This window comes from Panthera uncia, chromosome X (genome assembly GCF_023721935.1).
Source record: "Panthera uncia isolate 11264 chromosome X, Puncia_PCG_1.0, whole genome shotgun sequence".
NCBI classification, from domain to species: Eukaryota; Metazoa; Chordata; class Mammalia; order Carnivora; family Felidae; genus Panthera; species Panthera uncia.
The window spans coordinates 67,282,489-67,307,493 of NC_064817.1; the positions used below are offsets into that span (position 1 = coordinate 67,282,489).

Genomic DNA, 25,005 nt, shown 5'->3' on the forward strand with positions numbered 1-25,005 from the left:
CATCCATTTTTCTGCACTTCCTGCCTTCCTAGATGTGGTCTCTTCTCTCCCTCTAGTAGTGCAGTTTGTTCTGTCAATCAGGTCAATTTCTTGTATATCCAGAATATTTTGATAGTTATCTAGTTGTGTTCTAGGTCACTTTGTCACTTTCAAATGTGCTTATTGTTATTGTCATGCAAACTGAGTAGAAATCCCAGTTGTTTTGTGTTTCAGAACGAAAACCAAAACTTACTAAAGGGCAGCAGCTTATTATAAGAGAGATCATTGTTCTGATTCCAGTTTTAGAGAACTGAAAGCATGGTGTCATTTAAAAAAATAAATGGAAGTAAATTTTTTTTAAAAAATTTCCTAGGACAATAAGGTTCTAAGTATTTTTTAAATGTCTTCTGGATTGCGTAATTAATATTATTTGTGTAAAATTAAACTATCATACATATATTACAATTTTGATAAAGAATTATTAAACACAAAATAAATTTATTGAAATTCATTGCTTAATAAAAGTGGAAGGAAGCAGGGTTGAGCAACTGAATGTTGAGTTCCTTAGAATTATTGTAACTTGTGAAAAGGTCTTTTGTATTTTTGTACACACTCTAGTTAGAAGACTGCTACTTTAAGTGATTGTGCCTTCTACAGGAGATTATTACAATTACCCACCATCATTTAGGGACTAAGAGTGGGCACTCTAGAGGCATACCACATGGGCTTGAATTCCATCTCTGAGTCCCAGCTGTTCCTTTTACTAATGACATGACTTTAGGAAATCTGCTTAACTTCACTATTCCTGTTTTCTCACCTGTAAAATGAGGATAACAGTTGGCTGTTGCACAGGTAAAATGAAATAATATTTCTAACATGCATAGAATAGTGTCTGACTTATGCAGTTTAGCTGTATAGTCAATTCTAGATAATCTTTTGACTTCTATTGAGAATATTATAGATATGTCTAAAAGCATTTATCAGGCATATTTAAATAATTGGAGGATTATCTATTGATACTTTCCTTTTGTCTATCCTGGTTGATCAGATAATTTCCTCCATTTTATGTAATAAACTAGTAAAAATTTTCCCGATACATGTATATGTCTACATACATTTTTATGCACATATATGTCTATTTAAGCCTATGAATACTTAGTCTGCCTATGACAGGGAAGCAAATTATCTTTTGCCACAAGTATTTATTGAATACCCATGTAAGTGAAAGTTAAATTTGACAGATACAGAAAAGAAAAACTGGCTCTAAAACTTGTCCTTGCAAAGGACTTATGAAAGTTATGAAGATTAATAAACCACTTTTGAAAATAATCTGTATTTTAAAAAACACAACCAACAATCTCTCAGATTTGAAGAGACACAGTAAATTCAGAGTAACCTATACAAGTAAGTAATGTAGATAACAGAAAAAGTAGGAAGTTGTAGGGAGAAAAAAATAATTGTTTATACCTTAAATTTGTAGCTCAGTTAATAATTAGCATCTAATCAGAATCAATTTCAGATATTATAACCCAGGTCATAATGTCTTTAGTATTTCTAAGAATGGCTATAAAACTCATTAAGTACAAGATGATAATCTGACTTGACTTAGAAATTTTTGCTAGCACTCCCTGAATTCTGATAATTGTTAGGAAACATAAGGATGTAATTATTCCAGTATATATTTCCTTTAGATATCCTGTTTAACAGAACCAGTAGTTTACCATTAAGATATTCAAATATATTTTTTATTTATATTTATGTTCATCTGCTTTCTCCCTAGTACACATTTATTGAATAGGAAAGAACTGGAAAATTGAGAACTTTGGCCTGGATATTGGTATTTCATGAGACAGGACAGTTTCTCTTGAGTTTTATCATGGATTTCTACCTTTGTAGTTCTACACCCCATTTAATTCAGTAATTACGTAGGGAGTTTAAATTCCCTTCCCACCAAAGTTATATGGCATTTGAAAAATTTTAGTTAATTAGGAATAATTTTGTTGTAAAGATTATTATACCTTTTGAAATTATTAGTACCATACATCCTGGAATACCCCAGAATCAATGGGAACCATTGTTACAGTCATGTAAAAACATTACCTACATAAAACAGAAACCTTCTTAGAATATCACTTTTTTTGGTGGACCTAAAAAAAAAAAAAACATTTGATTTTACCTCACATGGTTATTAAGAGTCCTCAATTTATGCTTAGATATATTTTTTAATAGTTGAATGTGGAATGAATTTTAATCATGAGAACCCACTTCTGATATTGACTTCAATGATAAGCTTTGAACTGTCTTCCTGGGGTTTAAAAAAAAAAGTCTACTAGTCTAAACTTTCAGAAAAGAAGTGGGTGTATTTTTCTACTGGTGTTTTAGGGGAAAAAAATTCTTAGTACTTATACCATTATCTAATATAGTCTTCCTGCTATTCTATCCTGTCCCAAGCCCTTTCCTTGACCATAAGAATTTCTTCCATTTAGGGATCCCCTTAGTCCTTTCTTTCAGTATACAGAACTTTTTGTCCCTCCTTTATGTTTGTTGTTGGCCTTTAGTGATTCTAAATGTATTAGGCTACAGTGCTTTACTTCTATGAAGGGCCTTTTTTGTGCATGATATTCTCTAATGCAAACTTTCTCCGAGGCCCAGGCCCCATGAATCTGTAAATGCAAAAGGAAAGTGATTTGGAATTTCTGAAAATACTATATACTGCTTTAACTTGTGCCATTTTATGGACTTTCAACTATATGTATCACTCTAAGCCAATAGTGTTCCACCAAAAGGTTTCTTAGAGAACCCTATAATGAATAGATGATATGTTAACTTATCAGTAAAGTTTGTATAAATGAATTTTTCTGTCGAAAAATATGAACTGTATTCTGTAAGTAAATAAATACTCCATTTTCAGTCTTATTTACATAGTTATTTTGCTTAGCAATCCTTTATCCAACTTCTTTGGGAATGTTATAAGGATAAGTTAAGCTCTTTCTATGAATAAATGGTTTCCTAGGCTTTTCTACTCTGCTAGTTTTACAAACTGGTCCATCAACTATTACTTCTTCTTGGGTCTTAGTGTGCTCTTAGTTATTAGTTAACACATTATTAGGTGTTAACACATATAGCATATTGTTATGGTTTTTACTTATTTCCCATCACTAGATTATAAACTCCTTAAAGGCAGGAGGCATGACTTGCTCAGCTCTCCATTTCCTGTGGCACCAGCTTAGTGCTTTGAAAATGAGTATTACACAGTGAAATGTGTGTAGGCAGGAACTCAAAATATTATTTTTTTTTAAAAACAGATTTGGTTCATTTGACTTGTACATCTTCTAAAACAGCAAGAGAAGATTTAGAACCAGTTGTGCAGAAATTGTTTACTCCATATACCGAAACGGAGATAGGTAAGAGTAATAATCAACGATTTATGATAGAAAGGCAACGTAACCACTTTACCCTCTTAGATATATCATGAAGGTTTCTGCAACCTGGACTGAAATATGATGTATTCAGCAAGAGTCCTTACATATTGTAGTAGCATGAACGAACACATTCTCTCCCTAAAACTGGGAAAATATTCCACTCTATAATGGTAAAGGAAAAATACACATTTCACACACAACATGTATAATTATGTGCAAAAATACACATTTATATGTGTACATATTCACATGCATAGAAAAAAAGACTGCCTGTAAATCTCTCAGTTTCGATGGAATTATGGACTTTTATTTTTTTCCTTTTAATTTTCTTAATTTTATAGATATTACACATAAGAGTATATATTCCTTTATCAGAAAAAGTTATCATTTTTAAAAAGCTAATATAATATTAAAATATTAATTGACAAATGTAGAAATCCTTCCTAATAATTGTCTTTTAATGTGTAGCTTGCTACTGATGCGATAAATATTTAACTCTCAAAATATATATGGCACTATGCTATTTATTCATGGTGGAAAATGTTTTTCAACCACAAATTTTTTAACTTTTCTCCTCATAGGGTAGCTCTTATAGCTATGAATGGAGCAAACTTTGCTGTATTTTGTATGTAAATGATCAAAAAGTAGCCTGATGGATATTATTCATTTATATGAAGTGAGGGTGATTTTTATTATATAGGATTTGCATGTGTACTTGAATCATGACCAGTTTCCTTGCTGAGTCATATATCTTTATTTCCTTTGGATGTTATGTTTGTTCAGACAACCATTTATTTACTCCCACCTGTTGTATTTTCTTTACGTTCATCTATGTGTCTTATTTGTTTTCTTAATGCAGAGATAGTACATAGAGGGGCATTTATATTTACGTCAGTAAACTCCATTTTCAGGAACTAATATCGGTATAATTAATTAATTTCTTTTTTAGCTGTCTGAATACAATCCTGAAATCTGAAACTTTATTTCACTTTAGTTTCGAATTTAGTTTGTTTCATATTTACATTTTATATACTGGAAAGTCTCATAAATGTTTTCATTATTGTTAAAAATTTGATTGCAAACTTATGATACATGATGATATTTCTAAACCTAATATGGAATCATGGACTAATCCTTGGCTTTAATTACTTTGCTTATAAAAACTCTGAATTTCTTCCCTCTTTCTGAAATTTTTCATAATTTTTTTGTTTTAATTTCATTGTGTGGTAGTCTCAAATAATACACTAAATTTGAATCTTGTATCATTGCTCCTCACTTTTTAAAATGCATTTAATTTTCTTTTAAAAACAACAAGCTGGGCAAATTACACGTTCATTACTTAGCACTCTCTAGCCATTTTAGATTTTTAAACATTAATCTTAATGGTTAAAGTGATCCCATTTTGAAATGATGTATTGTTTAGAACCTGACTGAAATTCTTTAGAAAGAACTATGTGCTCAGAGGAGTCCTCAGGTGCACTGAGGCACTGAAAAGCTAGTTTTCACTGACACATAGCCCTTTTTATCATCAGGATGAGGTAGTGGTCATATTTTAATTAAAATGTCAGAACAAATACTGTTGGAGTTATTGAAAATGAATCACCAGATAAAGTGAGCACTGGGCCATGGCAGGTCAAAGAGGCAAAGTCACCTGGAGAAGAGAACTCAATTCATTTTCCTGCCTAAATGAGAAGAAACTTTATGAGCAATATCAACTTTTAGTACGTTAAAAGCACATTCTTCTCTACAGCAAAAGCCCTATTTTCACAGATTAATGATCATTATTATTAAGTTTTAATTACTTGATGGTGATATGAAGCTTTATACTTTGGAGCATTGTAATTATTTTGTTTTAAAATGTGTGCCAAAGGAATAATGTTACTTGAGCTAATTTTTTCTTTTTATTTGAGTTCTACTTTCTGTTTAGTGCTATACTTCATAAATCTTTCTGAAAGTCAGCCTAGTTACCTTGCAAGGAAGTTTATTTATTGTAAAAGATAATGTTCTCTTCTCAGATATAGTACTTCTTTGCTGGTGTATCTGAAAAATTCCAGTAGGGTTGTGAATGGTATTCTCTCTTTCCTTCTCTTACTTTTTACATTTATCACCTGGAGCTCTTGACATATGTTCTGTCTTAAGAAACAGTTGTACCAATACTTCCAAGAGCCCTAACCTCCCAGGCCCCTTTAAGAGCATTAAAGATCTCAGGGCACCTGGGTGGCTCAGTCAGTTAAGCATCTGATTTCGGCTCAGGCCATGATTTACCAGTTCGTGAGTTCAAGCCCCGCATAGGGCTCTGTGCTGACAGCTCAGAGCCTGGAGCCTGCTTCGATTCTGTGTCTCCCCCTTCTCTGCCCCTCCCCCACTTGCACTCTGTCTCTCAAAAATAAATAAACATTAAAAAAATTAAAAAAAGAACATCAAAGATCTCTAAACCCTTCCCTCCTTCCAAGTCCAAAGAAATTTCAGATGTTTTATGCTTAATGAACCTGGTTGTACACGTGAGGAAATTAGGTGATTGCTCACCATTCATACCCATCTGGATTAATTCTTCCAGACTCCAGAATATTCTTCAAAGCACTGAGTGAGCAGTAGTATAACTATCCTAAATGATTTATTATTTTACTCAGGAAATTGAGATTTCTTTATGAATTGAAGCAAGAATTTCATTAGTACTATATCTTGAAATGTGTACAATGTAGTATCATTGCTGCACGATGTTCTCTCTGTTTTTCATTTGATTGTATATGGCATGTGGAATTATCTCATCCCATCTCATTCATTTCCTACCTCAAAAAAGTAAAATTCCCCTCACAGTGTTATTTTGAGGCCCATGGCTGGTAAAGATATTAGGTAATTGTTGGACTCAGAAATCAAATACCTTGTCTTAATTCCTTTTTGTATTTGTTGTGTCCAGACTAGATCACAGCTGTAACAGTCTCCTACTCTTTTGGCCTTATGCTAGTCTGCTACGTTACTAAAATAGTCTCTTCCTAAATATGGCATGTACCTATAGGTCATGTATTGCCTTTATTTGGTATGCCATTGTTGATTTTTTTTTCTGTCTACTTTGTTCTGTACTTACCCCAGTTTAATTTGCCCAAGGTCTTATTCTAAATTACCTATTACATGTTTAGTCCTTTACACTATCTAATTGATGAAATGAGATATTACAGAAAACCAGTTCTACTCCTGGTTAGGTGATATATTCTCAGGCAAACCTCAGCAGCTTTACTATTTATTTTTGACAACTGTGTACTTCTCAACTGCATGTTATTTTTCCAGCTATCTCTCTGCCTTCTAGCTGACCTCAAAGAAAGATGAAGCAATTATATGTCTTTTTGAGGGTTTTAAGGTCAAAGCCTGATAACTCCCTTCTATCTAGAGCATTTATCTTCAGCCTATGTCAACTTTTCATCTTCCTCATGGTTCCTTCTCAATGCTTCAATCTCTGTGAAATTCTTTCCTATAATCTATTGGAGTATTCATTTTTCCCAGCTTCTATTGGGTGAAAGCCCTCCTTTGAGCTGGAACTTTCACAGAATACAAGATAAATTCTCTTTATGTATGCTTAGAAATGGACTAGGCAATATTAAAGGAATTCCAGACTTTAGCCCACTTTTCTGCAATGCTCATGGAGTCTGGTATCACAGATCACGGGCAGTATGTTTAATTATCTTCCTGTAAGATTTAGTGAAACTAAACTTAACCAATAAATTTATTAAGAGCCATATGGTTTTAGCTGTGAAATATGAATTCCTTATATTCCTTTATTTTGTCAGTAAATAGGTTTCACCATCTATCATATGTTTACATGAAGTTAGTGATACCTTTGACTCATAGATCTTAGCATTAGGAAGGGGCATTGTAAGGAATCACTTCTTCCATTCAGAGTTTCTTCATCCTATCACACTAATAATAATGGATTATTCAAAATGAACTAGAAAAATAACATAGTTGGTATTTTTTAATTTTTTTTAACATTTATTCATTTTTGAGAGACACAGTGTGACTGGGGGAGGGGCAGAGAGAGGGAGGCACAGAATCCGAAGCAGGCTCCAGGCTCTGAGCTGTCAGCACAGAGCCTGACGTGGGGCTTGAACCCACAAACCATGAGATCATGACCTGAGCTGAAGTCAGATGCTCAACCAACTGAGCCACTCAGGCACCCCTTATAACTGGTATTTTTGTAGTAGAGATATTTTAATTTTTTTTTTACATTTATCTATTTATTTTTGAGAGACAGAGATAGCACAAACAGGGGATGGGCAGAGAGAGGAGACACAGAATCTGAAGCAGGCTCCAGGCTCCAAGCTGTCAGCACAGAGCCCACCGCAGGGCTTGAACTCACAAACTGATATCATGACCTGAGCCGAAGTCGGCCACTCAACCAACTGAGCCACCCAGGCGCCCCGTAGTAGAGATATTTTAAATTAAATATAACAAAATCCTGTTTATCCTGAATTGGGGAATTGGGCATTCTTGTTAACTGAATACTACAATTAGCTGTGAATTTCTCTACATTGATTTCCAGTTTAACAATAAGAGCTAATTAACTAGTTATACCTTTAGTATTTTCTTTATGATTCACAAGGTGCCCCATGGTCTTGGGTAATCTTTATATACATCTAAGGTTGAACCTTTTAATAAGCATATCATATTTTGATTATACCTGAAAGCAGGATTAAAATCAATTTAACAGTTGTTCATTGAGTGTCTGTTATGTGCTAGGCTCTGTATTAGGGAATATAAAACATCAGGAGCCTAAGGACTAAGTCTACTTTACCTGTGTATTTCTAGCTGCTAGCCTAATGCCTAACACACATAATAGATGCTTGCTGTTAAATGAGAGAATGTGTGCTAAAAACAACTTGAAGTCTCACATCTTTATCTTTGTTCCAATTTAATATATATGCTGTTGAAGCAAGCACTCGCAACCTTATTTTTATTTTTTGCCAGTTGCCATTGCTTCTATAATCCAGTAGGACAAAGCATCAGTGTTTTAGGATATTAATGTTTTAATCCCATATACACTATTTTTTAATAGTGGCTTTATTAAGATATAATTATGAATTTATTGAGATATAATCTGCATACTATACAGTTCACACACATAAAGTGTAAAATTCAATGTTTTTAATATGTTCATCATCAAATTGTTCATACATCACCACAATTTCAGAATATGTCCATCACCTAAAATAGAAACCTCACACCCATTAGCAGTAATCCCTCACTTACTCGAATTCCCCCAGCCCTAAGTAACCACTAATCTACTTTCTGTCTCTATAGACTTGTCTCCTCTGGATATCTCATAATCCTGTATATATCATTGACTTACCGTATATAATTTTCAAGTTGGTTTGTTTATGTGAAACATAAAAAAATGTGTTATCTTCTTCATTGACATAATTTAAGGATGAATGTGATCAGAAACACTATGATATTGCTGAGAAGAAATAATAGAAATTGAAGAGAATAGGTGTTATATCTAAGTAACATACTAGTAATCTTATTTGAGGTTGAAAAGCCATCATTGCTTGAAATATACACATGTATTAGAGTATGTGGATACAGATTTACTATTTTTTTACATACAAAGCTCTCATTTACTACACTATACAGTCATGGTTTGTTAGTAATTGGCTACATACTGTATTAAATGACATCCTTATTGTGCTTTAGATGTGACTAAAATTTATGTCTACATTTAGAAAATGAAGAAGATGAGAAACCAAGACTTTTGTGGGCTCTTTACTTCAATATGAGAGATTCTTCAGATGTCAGCAGGAACTCTTATAATGATTTACCATCCAACATTTATGTCTGCTCTGGCCCAGACTGTGGTTTAGGAAATGATAATGCGGTCAAACAGGTAAGACTGTTGGTGTTTCTCAGTTTTGTGTTAAAAACTTGGTGTGGTAGGGACAGTAAGTTGTTTTTTCCTCTGGGATGTGAGAAAAAAGACTATAAAAGCATCTCTGTCATTTAATACTACCTCTGTAATTTGCCCCCAAACTTTTTCCTATGAATGACAAAGTTTCTTTAAATATACTTGAAATATAGTATCCAATATTTTCACATTCTTGACTACAATAATGAATTGCAAGAAAGAATTTAGGAGTTCCATTGTGGGAATAAGGATGGAAGATGTTAGAAATACAGATTCTGAAAAATGAATTTATAATGCCAGTTTTTCAAAGAAATTTTGCTTCTAATTTAAACTGTTGGCCTCTTGTTATTTTGAAATACATGAACCGTTTTTCTTTGTTAACTTCTGAGTCATTTCAAAAGGAGTATAACTAAGTCAGTAAGTAATTGCATACAAAACGTAATTTTTAAATGGTCTTAACCCATTTTTTTTTATTTTGGAAAAGATCATGTAACTTAGTTTCTCACAGTTAACATGATTCCTTTAATGTTTTGACACAAGCTGGTGTTCCAAAAGCTACTGTCATAGCTGCTGAGGAATATGCTAAATCAAGGTGGAATTTTGTGACAGCACTTCTGGACAAGGCTATGAACTGGTATAGCGCAGGCTGAGAAAAGCTGCTAAGAGTGAACTATGATTCCATTCAGATGAAGATCTATGTGCATATATAAATACATTTCTCTGCACTTGACAGGAAAAGAACAGAAAATATATTTTTTGAGGCACAAGTCTACACTTTTCACAGATATAGTTGGCATATGTATTGAATCAATAAATGGATAATTTAACGTTGTTTTAAGACCACAGATAGAATTTTCAATCCTACTAGTGGCAGAGATCTCATAGGAGCAAATGGCTTCATTGACCCTTTAATTTTTAGTCACAATGGCAAGGCCATGACCCCATGCACCTGTAGTTTTTGCCACATTCTTTGTTTCTCATCTTCAGAGTCAAATGGTGATCCTGGATAATCCTATTCAGCCAGTGATATCAAAAGTGGGAAGTTCTCTATCATTCATTCTATTAGTTTAATAGGAACCCAAGATGGTTCCAGTTCTGCATTTATGGCTTAAAATGACCAAGGCATTTTTGCTTTGATGTTCCAATTTTTTCTGAGCAGAAATTGCCAACATGTTTTCAGCCAGATAGCTTATGTCATTTTTATTACTGAGTGAACTTTAATGTTTTTTTAGCCAAAATGCAAGGCATTTTACATAACGGCTTATTATACAAGTGCTAATGTAATCTAAACTATCAGCTAAAAGATTATAATTAAAGAATAATTTTGTTATGAAGTAACTTGCTTCCTCAGAAGATACACTTCAATGTTATAATAATAAAAAACAATAATAATGCTACTTCTGGCACTAATTATATGCTATTAAATATGAATAGTTTTAATTGTTATATACCTTTAGCCTCACATCACTTTGGGGAGAAGTAATACCTACTTTAAAGGGCATCAGTAATAATATTTATAAATAGCTAGTGTGTTCAGATAAACTATTCTAATTCCAGTATTTCATCATATGTTTAACCCACTCATTAATTGATTACTTTTGTTTTCTAAATTGTCTATAAAAGCTCTTAGAACATCACCTAAGGCTTTAGGCTATATACCAAACATAAGCACCGGCAGATTCCCTTTTTTACAAATAAAATGCTTTATTTTACCTGTTAGCAAGTTTGCATCTGCTTTTCTTATTTGTAAATGTATAGATGTTGAATAGCATAGTCTTATCACCCTTGTGTTCATATGGAACTATTTATGATTTGAAAACATACTAAAAATATAAAGTGATCTCTGTTTAATACAAGTTAAAGTGTGCAAGAGCACACTAAGACATTCTCTATTATCACCACAATGATGCTAGCCCAAGTGATAATTGTGATTCTTTCTGTGAAAGAAAGAATCTGGTTTTTCTTATAGTTTGTTACTTTAATTTTTTTTTCTGAAAATGACATATGATATCTCTTTTCTTAATACAAGTAGTGTCTCATTTATCCACACATACTGATGAGCAGACTGGTCTATCGTTCTCTACTCCCAAGATCATTGATAGCTCTCCTCCTTCAGGAGCCCCCATCCCCTAGGAAGTGCCACTACCATGAGAACAAGAATAATTATATAGTACTGTATACTTTGTATTATATTTCAAGTGTAAAATGGTTTAAATTAGCTGATGTGGGCAGCCTAAAACCACCATTTAGAATGTTGTCTTTATGGCATATTAGCAATTTGTTTATGACTTTTGGTACAGAATTTGTAAGTTGAAGTTTATAGTTTTATAGATCATATGGCCTATCAAGTTGCTCACATATTGCATTATCCTTCACTTTCTCATGCCATTGAGGGAGAGGGCGATTTTAGGTGTCACATTTTGTAAAGCCACCATTCATTGAGCATTTTCTGTGTACCATCATATATATATTATTTCATTTGGTCCTCACAACCATATGAGTATCTGTGACATGGCCATTTTACAGATGAGGAAACTAAGACCCAACAGGGGCTAAATAACTTGTCCAAAGATCACATAGCTGGTAATTTGCGAGCCAAAACTTAAACTCAAGTCTGTTGGACCCCAGTGCTTGTACATTCATCTAGTGTGCTGTGCTACTTTCATCTTGTTAATGTGGATACATTATTCTAAATACATTAAACTGCTAGATTGACATTTTTTTTATGTTTTGTGCAGATGTGTGTTAAATAAACATAAGAATGTCTTCAATAACTCAGTGTGTCCTTTCTATACTTCCCAGTATAAAGAAGCCGAGTCATCACATAATTATGCCTTTTTAATGTCTTTAGCCACCTGAAACTACCCTTTAAGCTAACTTTTGGCTTAAAAAGGGCAAGAAGGATTTAAAAGCTAACAACTCACTATGAATTAGCCTCTTTATGACAACTCTCACAATCGAGGCTTAGTTAGCAAATAAAATGCAGCAGACCAAGAAGTATTAGATAGACCTTCCAGAACATGGCAGTTGACCCTTAGAGGTTCCAGCAATTAGAGGAAAGACTGTAAGGGCTGGAGGCTGGCCGTAGGAAATTGGCATTAGTGAGGGCCAGTGGCAGATGGGCTGATGGTGAGAGTTGCACCAGCAGGTAGAACACAAATAAGGGTGGTGCCTGCGATTGGTTGGCAATTCTAGGAGACAGAATGTGACAAGGATATATGGAAAGAGAGGGTGGGATCCAGCCACAGGGCCTGAGGTCCAGGGGAAAATGTATCCTATAGGGAGGTAACAAAAGGGAGACAAGGTGTGAGAGAGATACAGAGGAACTGGAGTAGAAGTAAAGAAGTAGTATTAAGTATTATATTCAACATTTCTACAATATACAGTTTTTAAAATTTTTCAGTTTGTTAAAAAATGTATATTGGGATTCTATTCCACACCAGGAATAGTTGAATGAAACCCAGTCCTTTTCATCCCTGGAGGAATCACTGTCTACTAAGGAGAAGAACATGTAAACAAATGACAGTGCAGTGCAGTATATGCAATAATAGAATAATGTCAAAGTTCAAAAATAAAACAGAGGAGCCATGAGCTCTATTTAGGAGTCAAAGAACTTTACATAGAGAGATATAAAAGATGAGTAGCAATTCCCCATACAAATGGAAGATAATTGAAACATTCCAACATCTACACCAATCCAGGATATAAACATCATGGTGTGTTTAAGGCAGCACCCATAGATAGGTATTAGTGAAGCAAAAGGTCTGAAAGTTGAAAACGAGATTAAATAAATGATAAGGCCAGAGAAGTAGGCCTGTAGAGTTTTGTATGCCATAACAAGGATCTTGGATTTTTATCTTGTTAGAAGTGTGGAGTCATTGAAATGTTTTAAGCCAGAAAATGGCATAAACAGAATTTCATTTCCATAGACCCTTCTGAAGGCAGCATAGAGATGGATTACCTGAGGGAACCCTCAAGGCAAGGTGACCAGTCCGGTTCTGAGATATTGCTATTGTCTAATGGAAAGAAAATGTATGCCTGGGCTATGGCTAGAGGGAAGGAAAAAAATGGAGTCAAGAAGTAGGAAAGAAGATTGTCATGATTTAGTCATTGATTGCATGCAGAGAGTGAAAGGAAGTGAGGGGGAGAGAGAAGTTCTATAGAAAGACAAGGTTGAGATAAAAGACAAAAAGACCATTAGAGGAACTGAATTGTGAGATGGAAGCTCTGACTGACCTCAGTCCTCCTACTTCTAGGTGCTAAGTGTCTCCAGCAAACATAATGGTAAGTTCCTGGAGTAGGGAATGAAGCAGGCATCTCAAATATTTCATTTCAAAATAGTCATCGTAAAATGACATATCCAAAAATAGTACCCTTGAACCATACTCAAGAAAGAAGGAAACTTTTTCTCTCCATCTCTTCTTTCAACTTCACATCAAAGCTCAAAAGTTCCTATTTACTGTCCTTCCACCCATTCACAAGGAATGTCAATTTTAATTACCTAATGCAGGAGTCTACCAACTGTAGATAGCCAGATGGTAAATAGTTTAGATTTTGCAATCCCTGTCATCCCTTTGGCATCTACTCAACCCTGCCATTGCAGTGCAAAAACAGCTATAGAAAATAGACAAATGAATGAGAGTGGCTGTGTTCCAATAAAACTTTATTTACAAAAAAACAGGCTGGATTTGACCTGTGGGCCATAGTTGTCAACTTCTGGCCTAATGAATGACTTTGTGTGCATGTCAGGAAGAAGGATTGAAGCAGTACAGAAAGACATTGTAGCCTTTAAAACAAACATATATCTTAAAACCATTTAATGGCTTTTGTTTACCAATAGGATAGAGTGCAAGCTCTCTAGTATCGCAGGGACCCTGATCTACCAATGAGTTGTATTCATCTAAACAAAAGAGCTATTCATGTTTTCTGCCCATTTCTTCACTGGGTTATTTGTTTTTCGGGTGTGGAGTTTGGCAAGTTCTTTATAGATTTTGGATACTAGCCCTTTGTTCGATATGTCATTTGCAAATATCTTTTCCCATTCTGTTGGTTGCCTTTTAGTTTTGTTGATTGTTTCCTTTGCAGTGCAGAAGCTTTTTATCTTCGTGAGGTCCCAATAGTTCATTCTTTATGCTAAGTGAAATAGGTCATACAGAGAAAGACAGATACCATATGTTTTCACTCTTATGTGGATCCTGAGAAACTTAACAGAAGACCATGGGGAAGGGGAAGAAAAAAAAAGAGAGGGAGGGAGCCAAACCATAAGAGACTCTTAAAAACTGAGAATAAACTGAGGGTTGATGGGGGGTGGGAGGGAGGGGAGGGTGGGTAGTGGGCATTGAGGAGGGCACCTGTTGAGAGGAGCACTGGGTGTTGTATGGAAACCAACTTGACAATAAATTTCATATTTTAAAAAAGGTGTATTCATCTAAATAGAAGTAGGGATATGTTTAGAATAGAATAGCAATGTTTCTTGTCACATTTACTTTCACGTGTGTATGTATTTGTCATTAATTAAGATCACATTCACTTTCTTATTCTCTTACCCTGCCAGACTAAGTTCAGCTTAAATCTTGACATTTTAACGTAAGTTATTATTAATAACAGTGATAACAGCTACCATATGTAGAGGCTTAGTTAGTCTCGGCCATTTTTTACATTTGTCTGTCCTTTTACACACAAGGAAAGCAAGGCTCAGGAGTTAACTAAGCATTCCCCCAAATTGCATTGCTACTAAGTGGCAGAGACAGCATTTGCACATGGCTATCTATTCAGGGACCATGATCTTGAACACTGTGTTATACTCCTTAAAGCCCGGGGGAAGGTCAATTATCCCAGAAAAGCAAATACTTGAGCAAATAATGAAGATTTTTCTGGATTTTAAAAGTGACTCATTAAAATTATATGCTAAATTTGTACAGCTATTGGGAAATTACATAAAGAATACTAAGGGAAATTGAATTTGTACTGACATGAAGAATGAATGTCCTTAAATTCTCAGCTATCTAACACTTGATAATCTTTTTAAAATTTTTTTAATTTTTTTTTATTTTTTTGAAATTGATGGTCAAATTGGTTTCCATACAACACCCAGTACTCATCCCAACAGGTGCCCTCCTCAATGCCCACTACCCACCCTCCCCTCCCTCCCACCCCACATCAACCCTCAGTTTATTCTCAGTTTTTACAGTCTCTTATGGTTTGGCTCCCTCCCTCTCTAGCCTTTTTTTTTTTCCATCCCCTCCCCCATGGTCTTCTGTTAAGTTTCTCAGGATCCACATAAGAGTGAAAACATATGGTATCTGTCTTTCTCTGTATGACTTATTTCAGTTAGTATAACACTCTCCAGTTCTATCCACCTTGCTACAAAAGGCCATATTTCATGCTTTCTCATTGCCAAGTAGTATTCCATTGTGTATATAAACCACAATTTCTTTATCCATTCATCAGTTGATGGACATTTGGGCTCTTTCCATAGTATGGCTATTGTTGAAAGAGCTGCTATAAACATTGGGGTACAAGTGCCCCTATGCATCAGCACTTCTGTATCCCTTGGATAAATTCCTAGAAGTGCTATTGCTGGGCCATAGGGTACATATATTTTTAATTTTTTCAGGAACCCCCACACTGTTTTTCCAGAGCGGCTGCACCAGTTTGCATTCCCACCAACAGTTCAAGAGGGTTCCTGTTTCTCCACATCCTCTCCAGCATGTATAGTCTCCTGATTTATTCATTTTAGCCACTCTGACTGGCGTGAGGTGGTATCTGATTCTGGTTTTGATTTGTATTTCCTTGATGAGGAGTGATGGACATTGAGCATCTTTTGATGTGCCTGTTGGCCATCTGGATGTCTTCTTTAGAGAAGTGTCTATTCATGTTTTCTGCCCATTTCTTCACTGGATTATTTGGTTTTTGGGTGTGGAGTTTGGTGAGTTCTTTATAGATTTTGGATACTAGCCCTTTGTCTGATATGTCATTTGCAAATATCTTTTCCCATTCCGTTGGTTGCCTTTTAGTTTTGTTGATTGTTTCCTTTTCAGTGCAGAAGCTTTTTATCTTCATGAGGTCCCAAGAGTTCATTTTTGCTTTTAATTCCCTTTCTTTGGGGATGTGTCAAGTAAGAAATTGCTGCGGCTGAGGTCAGAGAGGTTTTTCCTGCTTTCTCCTCTAGGATTTTGATGGTTTCCTGTCCCACATTCAGGTGCTTCATCCATTTTGAGTTTATTTTTGTGAATGGTGTAAGAAAGTGGTCTAGTTTCATTCTTCTGCATGTTGCTGTCCAGTTCTCCCAGCACCATTTGTTAAAGAGACTATCTTTTTTCCAGTGGATATTCTTTCCTGCTTTGTGAAAGATTTGTTGGCCATATTTTTGTGGGCCCAATTTTGGAGTCTCTATTCTATTCCATTGGCCAATGTGTCTGTTTTTCTGACAATACCATGCTGCCTTGATGATTACAGCTTTGTAGTAGAGGCTAAAGTCTGGGATTGTGATGTCTCCAGCTTTGGTCTTCTTCTTCAATATTACTTTGGCTATTCGGGGTCTTTTGTGGTTCCATACAAATTTTAGGATTGCTTATTCTAGCTTCAAGAAGAATGCTGATGCAATTTTGATTGGGATTGCACTGAATGTGTAGATAACTTTGGGTAGTATTGACATTTTCACAATATTTTTTCTTCCAATCCATGAGCACGGAATGTTTTTCCATTTCTTTATATCTTCTTCAATTTCCTTCATAAACTTTATATAGTTTTCAGCATACAGATCTTTTACATCTTTGGTTAGGTTTATTCCTAGGTATTTTATGATTCTTGGTGCAATTGTGAATGGGATCAGTTTCTTTATTTGTCTGTTGCTTCATTATTAGTGTAATGCAACTGATTTCTGTACATTGATTTTGTATTCTGCGACTTTGCTGAATTCATGTATCAGTTCTAGCAGACTTTTGGTGCAGTCTATCGGGCTTTCCATGTACAATATCATGTCATCTGAAAAAAGTGAAAACTTGACTTTACCTTTGCCAATTTTGATGGCTTTGATTTCCTTTTGTTGTGCGATTGCTGATGCTAGAACTTCCAACACTATGTTAAACAACAGCGGTGAGATTGGACATCCCTGTCGTGTTCCTGATCTCAGGGTGAAAGCTCTCGGTTTCTACCCATTGAGTATGATATTAGCTGTGGGCTTTTCATAAATGGCTTTTATGATGTTTGAGTATGTTCCTTCTATACCGACTTTCTTGAGGGATTTTATTAAGAAAGGATGCTGAATTTTGTCAAATGCTTTTTCTGCATCGATTGACAGGATCATATGGTTCTTGTCTTTTATTAATGTGATGTATCATATTGATTGATTTGTGAATTTTGAGCCATCCCTGCAGCCCAGGAATGAATCCAATTTGTTCATGGTGAATAATTCTTTTTATATGCTGTTGAATTCTATTCACTAGTATCTTATTGAGAATTTTTGCATCCATATTCATCAGGGATATTGGCCTGTAATTCTGATTTTTTTTGCTGGGTCTCTGTCTGGTTTAGGAATCAAAGTAATGCTGGATTCATAGAATGAGTCTGGAAGTTTTCCTTCCCTTTCTGTTGTTTGGAACAGCTTCAGAAGGATAAGTATTATCTCTGCTTTAAATGCCTGGTAGAATTCCCCTGGGAAGCCATCTGATCCTGGACTCTTATTTGTTGGGAGATTTTCAATAACTGATTCAATTTCTTCATTGGTTATGGGTCTGTTCAAGTTTTCTATTTCCTCCTGATTGAGTTTTGGAAGTGTGTGGGTGCCTAGGAATTTGTCCATTTCTTCCAGGTTGTCCAGTTTGTTGGCATATAATTTTTCCTAGTGTTCCCTGATAATTGCTTGTATTTCTGAGGGATTGGTTGTCATAATTCCATTTTCATTCATGATTTTATCCATTTGGGTCATCTCCCTTTTCTTTTTGTGAAGCCTGGCTAGAGGTTTATCAATTTTGTTTATTTTTTCAAAAAAACAACTCTTGGTTTCATTGATCTGCTCTACATTATTTGTCTTCTTTTGCTGGGTTTGGGGTGTCTTTGCTGTTCTGCTTCTATTTCCTTTAGGTGTGCTGTAAAGTTTTTATTTGAGTTTTTTCTTGATTCTTGAGATAGGCCTGGATTGCAATGTATTTTCCTCTCAGGACTGCCTTCACTGCATCCCAAAGCTTTGGGGTTCTTGTATTTTCATTTTCATTTGTTTCCATGTATTTTTTTAATATCGTCTAATTGCCTGGTTGACCCATTCCTTCTTTAGTAGGGTGTTCTTTAACCTCCATGCTTTTGGAGGTTTTCCAGACTTTTTCCTGTGGTTCATTTCAAGTTTCATAGCATTTTGGTCTGAAAGTGTGCATGGTATGATTTCAATTCTTGTATACTTATGAACGGCTCTTTTGTGACCCAGTATGTGATCTATCTTGGAGAACGTTCCAATATGTACTCAAGAAGAAAGTATATTCTGTTGCTTTGAGATGCAGAGTTCTAAATATATCTGTCAAGTCCCTCTGATCCAGTGTATCATTCAGGGCCCTTGTTTCTTTATTGACCCTGTGTCTAGATGATCTATCCATTGCTGCAAGTGGGGTATTAAAGTCCCCTGCAATTACCACAGTCTTATCAATAACGTTGCTTATGTTCGTAATTAATTATTTTATATATTTGGGGGCTCCTGTATTCGGCTCATAGACATTTATAATTATTAGCTCTTTCTGATGGATAGACCCTGTAATTATTTTGTAATGCCTTTTTTCATCTCTTGTTGCAGCCTTTAATTTAAAGTCTAGTTTGTCTGGTATAAATATGGCTGCTCCAGCTTTCTTTTGACTTCCAGTAGCATGGTAGATAGTTCTCCATCCCCTGACTTTCAATCTGAAGGTGTCCTCAGGTCTAAAATGAGTCTCTTGTAGACAGCAAATAGATGGGTCTTGGTTTTGTTTTTTTTGTTTTTTTGTTTTTTTTTTCCATTCTGATACCCTATGTCTTTTGTTTGGAGCATTTAGTCCATTTATATTCAGTGTTATTATTGAAAGATAAGGGTTTAGAGTCATTGTGATGTCTGTAGCTTTCATGCTTATAGTGAGGTCTCTGGTACTTTGTGGTCCTTGCAACATTTAACTCACAGAATCCCTCTTAGGATCCCTTGTGGGGCTGGTTTAATGGTGATGAATTCCTTCAGTTTTTGTTTGTTTGGGAAGACCTTTATCTCTCCTTATATTCTGAATAACAGACTTGCTGGAAAGGGTTCTTGGCTGCATATGTTTTCTGTTCATCACATTGAAGGTTTCCTGACATTCCTTTCTGGCCTGCCAAGTTTCAGTAGATAGGTGTGCCACTACTCTTATGGGTCTCCCTTTGTAAGTTAGATCCTGTTTCTCCCTAGCTGCTTTCAGAATTTTTTCTTTACCCTTGTGTTTTGCCAGTTTCACTATGATATGTCACGCAGAAGATCAATTCAAGTTATGTCTGAAGGGAGTTCTCTGCCTCTTGGATTTCAATGCCTTTTTCCTTCCCCAGATAAGGGAAGTTCTCAGCTCTGATTTGTTCAAGTACACCTTCAGCCCCTTTCTCTCTCTCTTCCTCTTCTGGAATTCCTATTATATGGATATTGTTGTGCTTGATTACATCACTTAGTTCTCTAATTCTCCCCTCATACTCCTGGATTTTTTTTCTCTCTTTCTCAGCTTCCTCTTTGTCCATAATTTTATCTTCTAATTCACCTATTCTTTCCTCTGCCTCTTCAATCCGTGCTGTGGTCACCTCCATTTTATTTTGCACCTCACTTATAGCATTTTTTAGCTCCTTATGACTATTTCTTAGTCCCTTGATCTCTGTAGCAATAGATTCTCTGCTGTCCTCTATGCTTTTTTCAAGCCCAGCAATTAATTTTATGACTATTATTCTAAATTCTTGTTCCGTTGTATTGCTTAAATCGTTTTTGATCAATTCATTAGCTGTTGCTACTTCCTGGAGTTTCTTTTGAGGTGTATTCTTCCGTTTTGTCATTTGGGTAGTCTCTGAGGTGGCTCCAAACTGCAGGGAACTTCCCCTGTGCTGTCCAGAGTAACTTGTGTTGGTGGGCGAGGCCACAGTCATACCTGATGTCTGTCCCCAGCCCACCACTGGGGCCATAGTCAGATTGGTGTGTACCTTATCTTCCCCTCTTCCAGGAGCAGGACTCACTGTGGAGTGGTGTGGCCCCTTTCTGGGCTACTTGCACACTGCCAGGCTTGTGGTGCTGCTTTGATGGGATCTGGCATATTAGCCGGGGTGGATCTGCAAGGTGCACGGGGGAGGGAGGGGTAGGTTAGCTCACTTTGCCTGTGGTGGTCTCCTGTTGGAGGGGCCCTGCAGCACTGGGAGGGAGGCAGGCCCCTGGGAGGGATGGATCCACTGAAGCACAGTGTTGGATATTTGTGAGGTGCAAGCAAGTTCGGTGATGGGAACTGGTTCCCTTTGGAATTTTGGCTGGGGGGATGAACACTTGATAATCTGGTCAAGTACTGATAATACATGAAGGGTGGTCCTGAAAGCTTGCATAGAATTGGAGGAAAGTCATGAAATTCTGAAAGTGGATTTTAAAAGATAGTGTATACTTGATAAAGTTTGTAACAAAGAAATTTTCAAGGGTGATACCTTCATTTTTAAAATAATTTCAGAAAGTCATATACATTTTAAGCTGATAACCAAAAACTATCATGTCCTTTCTTCCCTGTCCAGGCTGAAACACTTTTCCAGCAAATCTGCCCCAACGAAGACTTCTGTCCACCCCCACCAAATCCTGAAGACATTGTCATTGATGGGGACAGTTTACAATCAGAGGCTTCAGAATCTAGTTTCATACCAGAAGCGAACTCAGAGACTCCCCAGGAAAGCAGAAGTCTGGGAAACCCAGAGCAGTCCTCTCAATAATGGATATACACCAAACTATACACGCACTTTGAAAATTCCTCCTGGCCTCAGAGTCTTTTTCATGGAAGAAATGTTTGAAAAATGTTAGAAAACAGCAGCCAGTTGACATACATTATTACCAAGAAAACAGGGCATAGAAATCCAAAAGGGGATTTTCCTGAAAGAGGACATTGCAAGAGCACAAAATACTTGTAAACCACATTGGCTTGCCTACTTTAAGATAATACACCTGTGGAATAAGCAGATGAATATAAATGGATTGATTTCCAGGAATATAGCTGTGGATATGAAAGTGATCCTATGCATTGTTAATAATTCTGTGGTATTAGGAAAGCTTTTGCTTATCACTTTGGATCTTTGATTGAAATCCACATCTTCAGAATCCAGTCACATATTTCCTGTGATTATTTTAATTCTATTTTCTTTATGGATATAAGCATGATGGCACCAATGATAAAAGCACATGTAAATGTAATTGAGGAGAGCTAAAATATCCTGATATAGGCAGGAGCCTGTTTGGAATAGAGGTTTGGTTTGTTTTCTATCTTGAGAATTACTGAAAACTCCAATATTAGGGTATACATTTTTACAAACAAATCATGAGTCCATTTACTCAACATTTTTTAATGTTAGTAGTGCTATTTGTATGTGAATCATTTGCACACTAGGAAAGCTTATAGGACTGAAGTCATGGAAAGAAAGATTTGGATATTCTCATCAGTATGTGGAAATTCTGTCTAGTCAAGTAATGAGAACCTAATTGTATATGGACCCAGTTTAGTCCTAGCTATACTACTGATGAGATTAGACAAATTGTTTATTTTGTCTAAAAATAGGGCTCACTTTCTCCATATGTAAGATAGAAATAGTAACACTCTCCCTACCTTAGGAGGATGATTTTGAAGATAAATGCAGTGCAAACCTTAAAATGATTTTTGGGGGTTGGGGGGAATGTTGTTTTCCCCTTGACTTGAAGGTGAATATCAAAAATCTCATGCAGCAAATTGTTTGCTGTCAACTCCCCCAACACAGTAGATCACAGTGTTTTTATTGCATTAAGCTTTTAAAATAAAACTATTTCCTAAATTAGTATTTTATAGTCTATAGACCATAAAACATAGTAACATGGAATTTTGGTTTTGAATCTTAATAAGGAAAGCACTGTATAAATTATTCATATTCCTTTTCTGGTAGGTAAACCTAAAACCACTAAAGACTCAATACAATATGACAATTGGTAAACCCTAATATACACTTAACATAAAAATGTTAGGGTTGTACATAGCCAGCAAACTTAGTTACAATGACCATGACAATTTAAAATTTTTCCAGATGCCAAGCTCTGATGATGTGCTTTATTTGAGCAATAGTTTAGACTTAATTTGTTTCAATAATTAAATACATAAAATGTTTATTGTGCATTCTGGCCTATATTGCCAATCAGAGAGCCATAGCTATAGTAGAAATCATGTAGTTCTTACTTCAGTTGCAGTGGGGCTATGAGCTCTTCAGGTCACAGACTCCTAAGAAATGGAAAGAACCAAGGAATGTAGCCCTTGCCTCACCTTTCCAATCCCCTGTAGATACAACTGAATCCAGGTGAAAGGAAAACCTTCCCAGCCTCTCAGGCTGCTCTTAACTGCTCTGCCCATTGTACAGCCCATCTCCTATCTCTTTGGACCCTTCTGTGTCTCTCTTCCCCTTTTATATTATCATACAAATCAGGGATAGTGGAATCACATTATAATATATTTTGTTAATAGATTCAGATCTTAAATCATGTTTCCCAAAACCCAACTTATGCCATGGTCTAAATGCACAATACATACCTAGAAGCACCAGGTATTGGCCCTGCCCCTCAATACCAGCAATATGAAAGGTCCCACTGTATAAAAGTATTGAGTCTGAATACACTGGCACCAATTAAAATACTGTACTTTGTTACAGTCTAAGAGTTAAGGCCTCTTGAATGCAGCATACATATTTATGTAAACAATCAGAGTAGGCTCAGAATAATAACTAGAAAATTACGATAGCTTTACTGCAGCTATCTATATGTAGACAAGGAGATATTTTGTGGTCTCATGGCCCCACCCATATTGTACCCTATTTTATCCATTAGCCATCCTCATAATCTCTTCCAGGTTATTTATTAAATACTATTGAAATATTTAAAAGTTCCTAAATATGATTAGTGGTGACTAAAATATTACACAACCATTTAAAACATTTTAATAGAGAATCTTAAATATTTCCTGTTGCCTCAGAATGTAATAGAAATTATTCTAAGAGCTTTCTTTTCAGCTGTCTTAAGTACTGCAAATAAATTTTTTTATAGTTTTAAAACAGAAAAAACTTTTTGGTTTTGTTGTAGAATCATAAGCCTGAAGTTATATAAATAAAGTTAACATGTTGTATGCAATACAGAAGTTTCAGTAGCTAATTTAAAATGCTGAACATTATTGTCAAAGAATTTTGATTCATATGTTTAAAATGTTTAGTTATGCATGCTTTTTTAACCAAACATGGTAATACCACTCAGTTTAGTGATTATGAAAGCCAATTACCCTGTGTTGCTACTGTGTCTTTGTCTGGTTGGTATGCCTATCCAGAAAAGCAGATAGGTAGGTAGGTAGGTAGATAGGTAGATAGATACTATAAATTTAGGTATTTTTCTATAGGAAAACTGAATTACAATTTTTCCCATCTCCAGTGATACTTAGTTGCCTGTAGTAAAATGGCCACGTTAATAGTTAACTTCTAGAATGGTAGTTTCTGAGATTGGCAGCCTTTTATCTAAAATAATGACCATGCTAATGATTAACTTCTGTCACAGCTGTACTTACCAAAAAGGCAGCCCTTTGTCTAAAGTCCTAAAGATCTCAAAAAATTTTGTTGAAATTTGCTAAGTAGTATTGATCCTTCAAAGCAATAATTAAATAATTTTCTTACAAGTAAGTTATTTACTGCTATTGGTATTGAGTGATCTATCTCTACTCCTGGGCAATTTTCTTATATGCACTTCAAAAGCATAAATATGATTATTCATAATTTTCACACAGTAACAGTAAAGTTTTCAGAGGAAGTAAAATCTGTTTTGATGCCTTTCAGGCATGGTTTCCTAGTTTTCAACATTAAAATTTTGCGTGTATGCCAAGAAATTAAAGATCGTCTTGGAACTGATTTGTTGGTATCAGTCTACTATTTAAGCAATTAATTATCCAGCTGTATACTTGGTTTTGTTTCTAAGCACTTGAGAAAGGCAATCAAATGATACATGGGTTGATTTACTTAGCAAATTGTTCTAGATGCCAGCATCAGACCTCATTCTGTTTGAAATCAGTGCTGTGAGGCATGAACTATGGTTTTATAGTACATTGATTGCCTACAAACTGTTTTCACATCTCACTTAGTATATGAGAATATGAATTGTTTTTTATATTTACTTGGTGAATGAGAACATGAAATGTTTTTCTCTATGGTGGTTGAATCCCTAACAACTTACTTGAAATAGATAAGAGACTGCTGATGTTCTTTTTACAGAAATCATTCAGTGAACTATGATTTGCTCTTGAATCAAATAATTAAAGCAGAGTGACATTTTCTGTCAATTCCAGGTATTTTCCTAAAGCGTGTTAGATAGAATGCATTCAAAAGATAACAGGAGTCTTTCAAAGCTGACAATTTATCTGTGAGATGATCCATAAATTTAAGAAAAATAAGGTTAATTTAATTTTTAAACAAGTAGCCATATTATCCTTCAAGCATCTTGGAGCTCATACAATA

At 35.3% G+C, this 25,005-nt stretch overlaps 1 protein-coding gene across 1 annotated transcript; it reads left to right on the top strand.

Annotated features, from left to right (window-relative positions):
- The first annotated feature begins 1,525 nt into the window (after nt 1-1,525).
- On the top strand, nt 1,526-24,958 carry CHM (CHM Rab escort protein). The gene is made up of 3 exons (XM_049644021.1): nt 1,526-3,383; nt 9,116-9,276; nt 21,028-24,958. The coding sequence occupies exons 1-3, from the start codon at nt 3,239-3,241 to the stop codon at nt 21,217-21,219; spliced, it is 498 nt and encodes a 165-aa protein (XP_049499978.1). The 5' UTR covers nt 1,526-3,238; the 3' UTR covers nt 21,220-24,958.
- Nucleotides 24,959-25,005: the final 47 nt, after the last annotated feature.

Bases quoted from the DNA above. Each gene is read 5' to 3' on its own strand.
- CHM (XM_049644021.1), top strand. From the start codon at position 3,239: ATGTGTGTAGGCAGGAACTCAAAATATTATTTTTTTTTAAAAACAGAT. The intron at 3,384-9,115 runs GTAAGAGTAATA...GTCTACATTTAG, and splicing joins ATATACCGAAACGGAGATAG to AAAATGAAGAAGATGAGAAA. The intron at 9,277-21,027 runs GTAAGACTGTTG...TTCCCTGTCCAG, and splicing joins ATGATAATGCGGTCAAACAG to GCTGAAACACTTTTCCAGCA.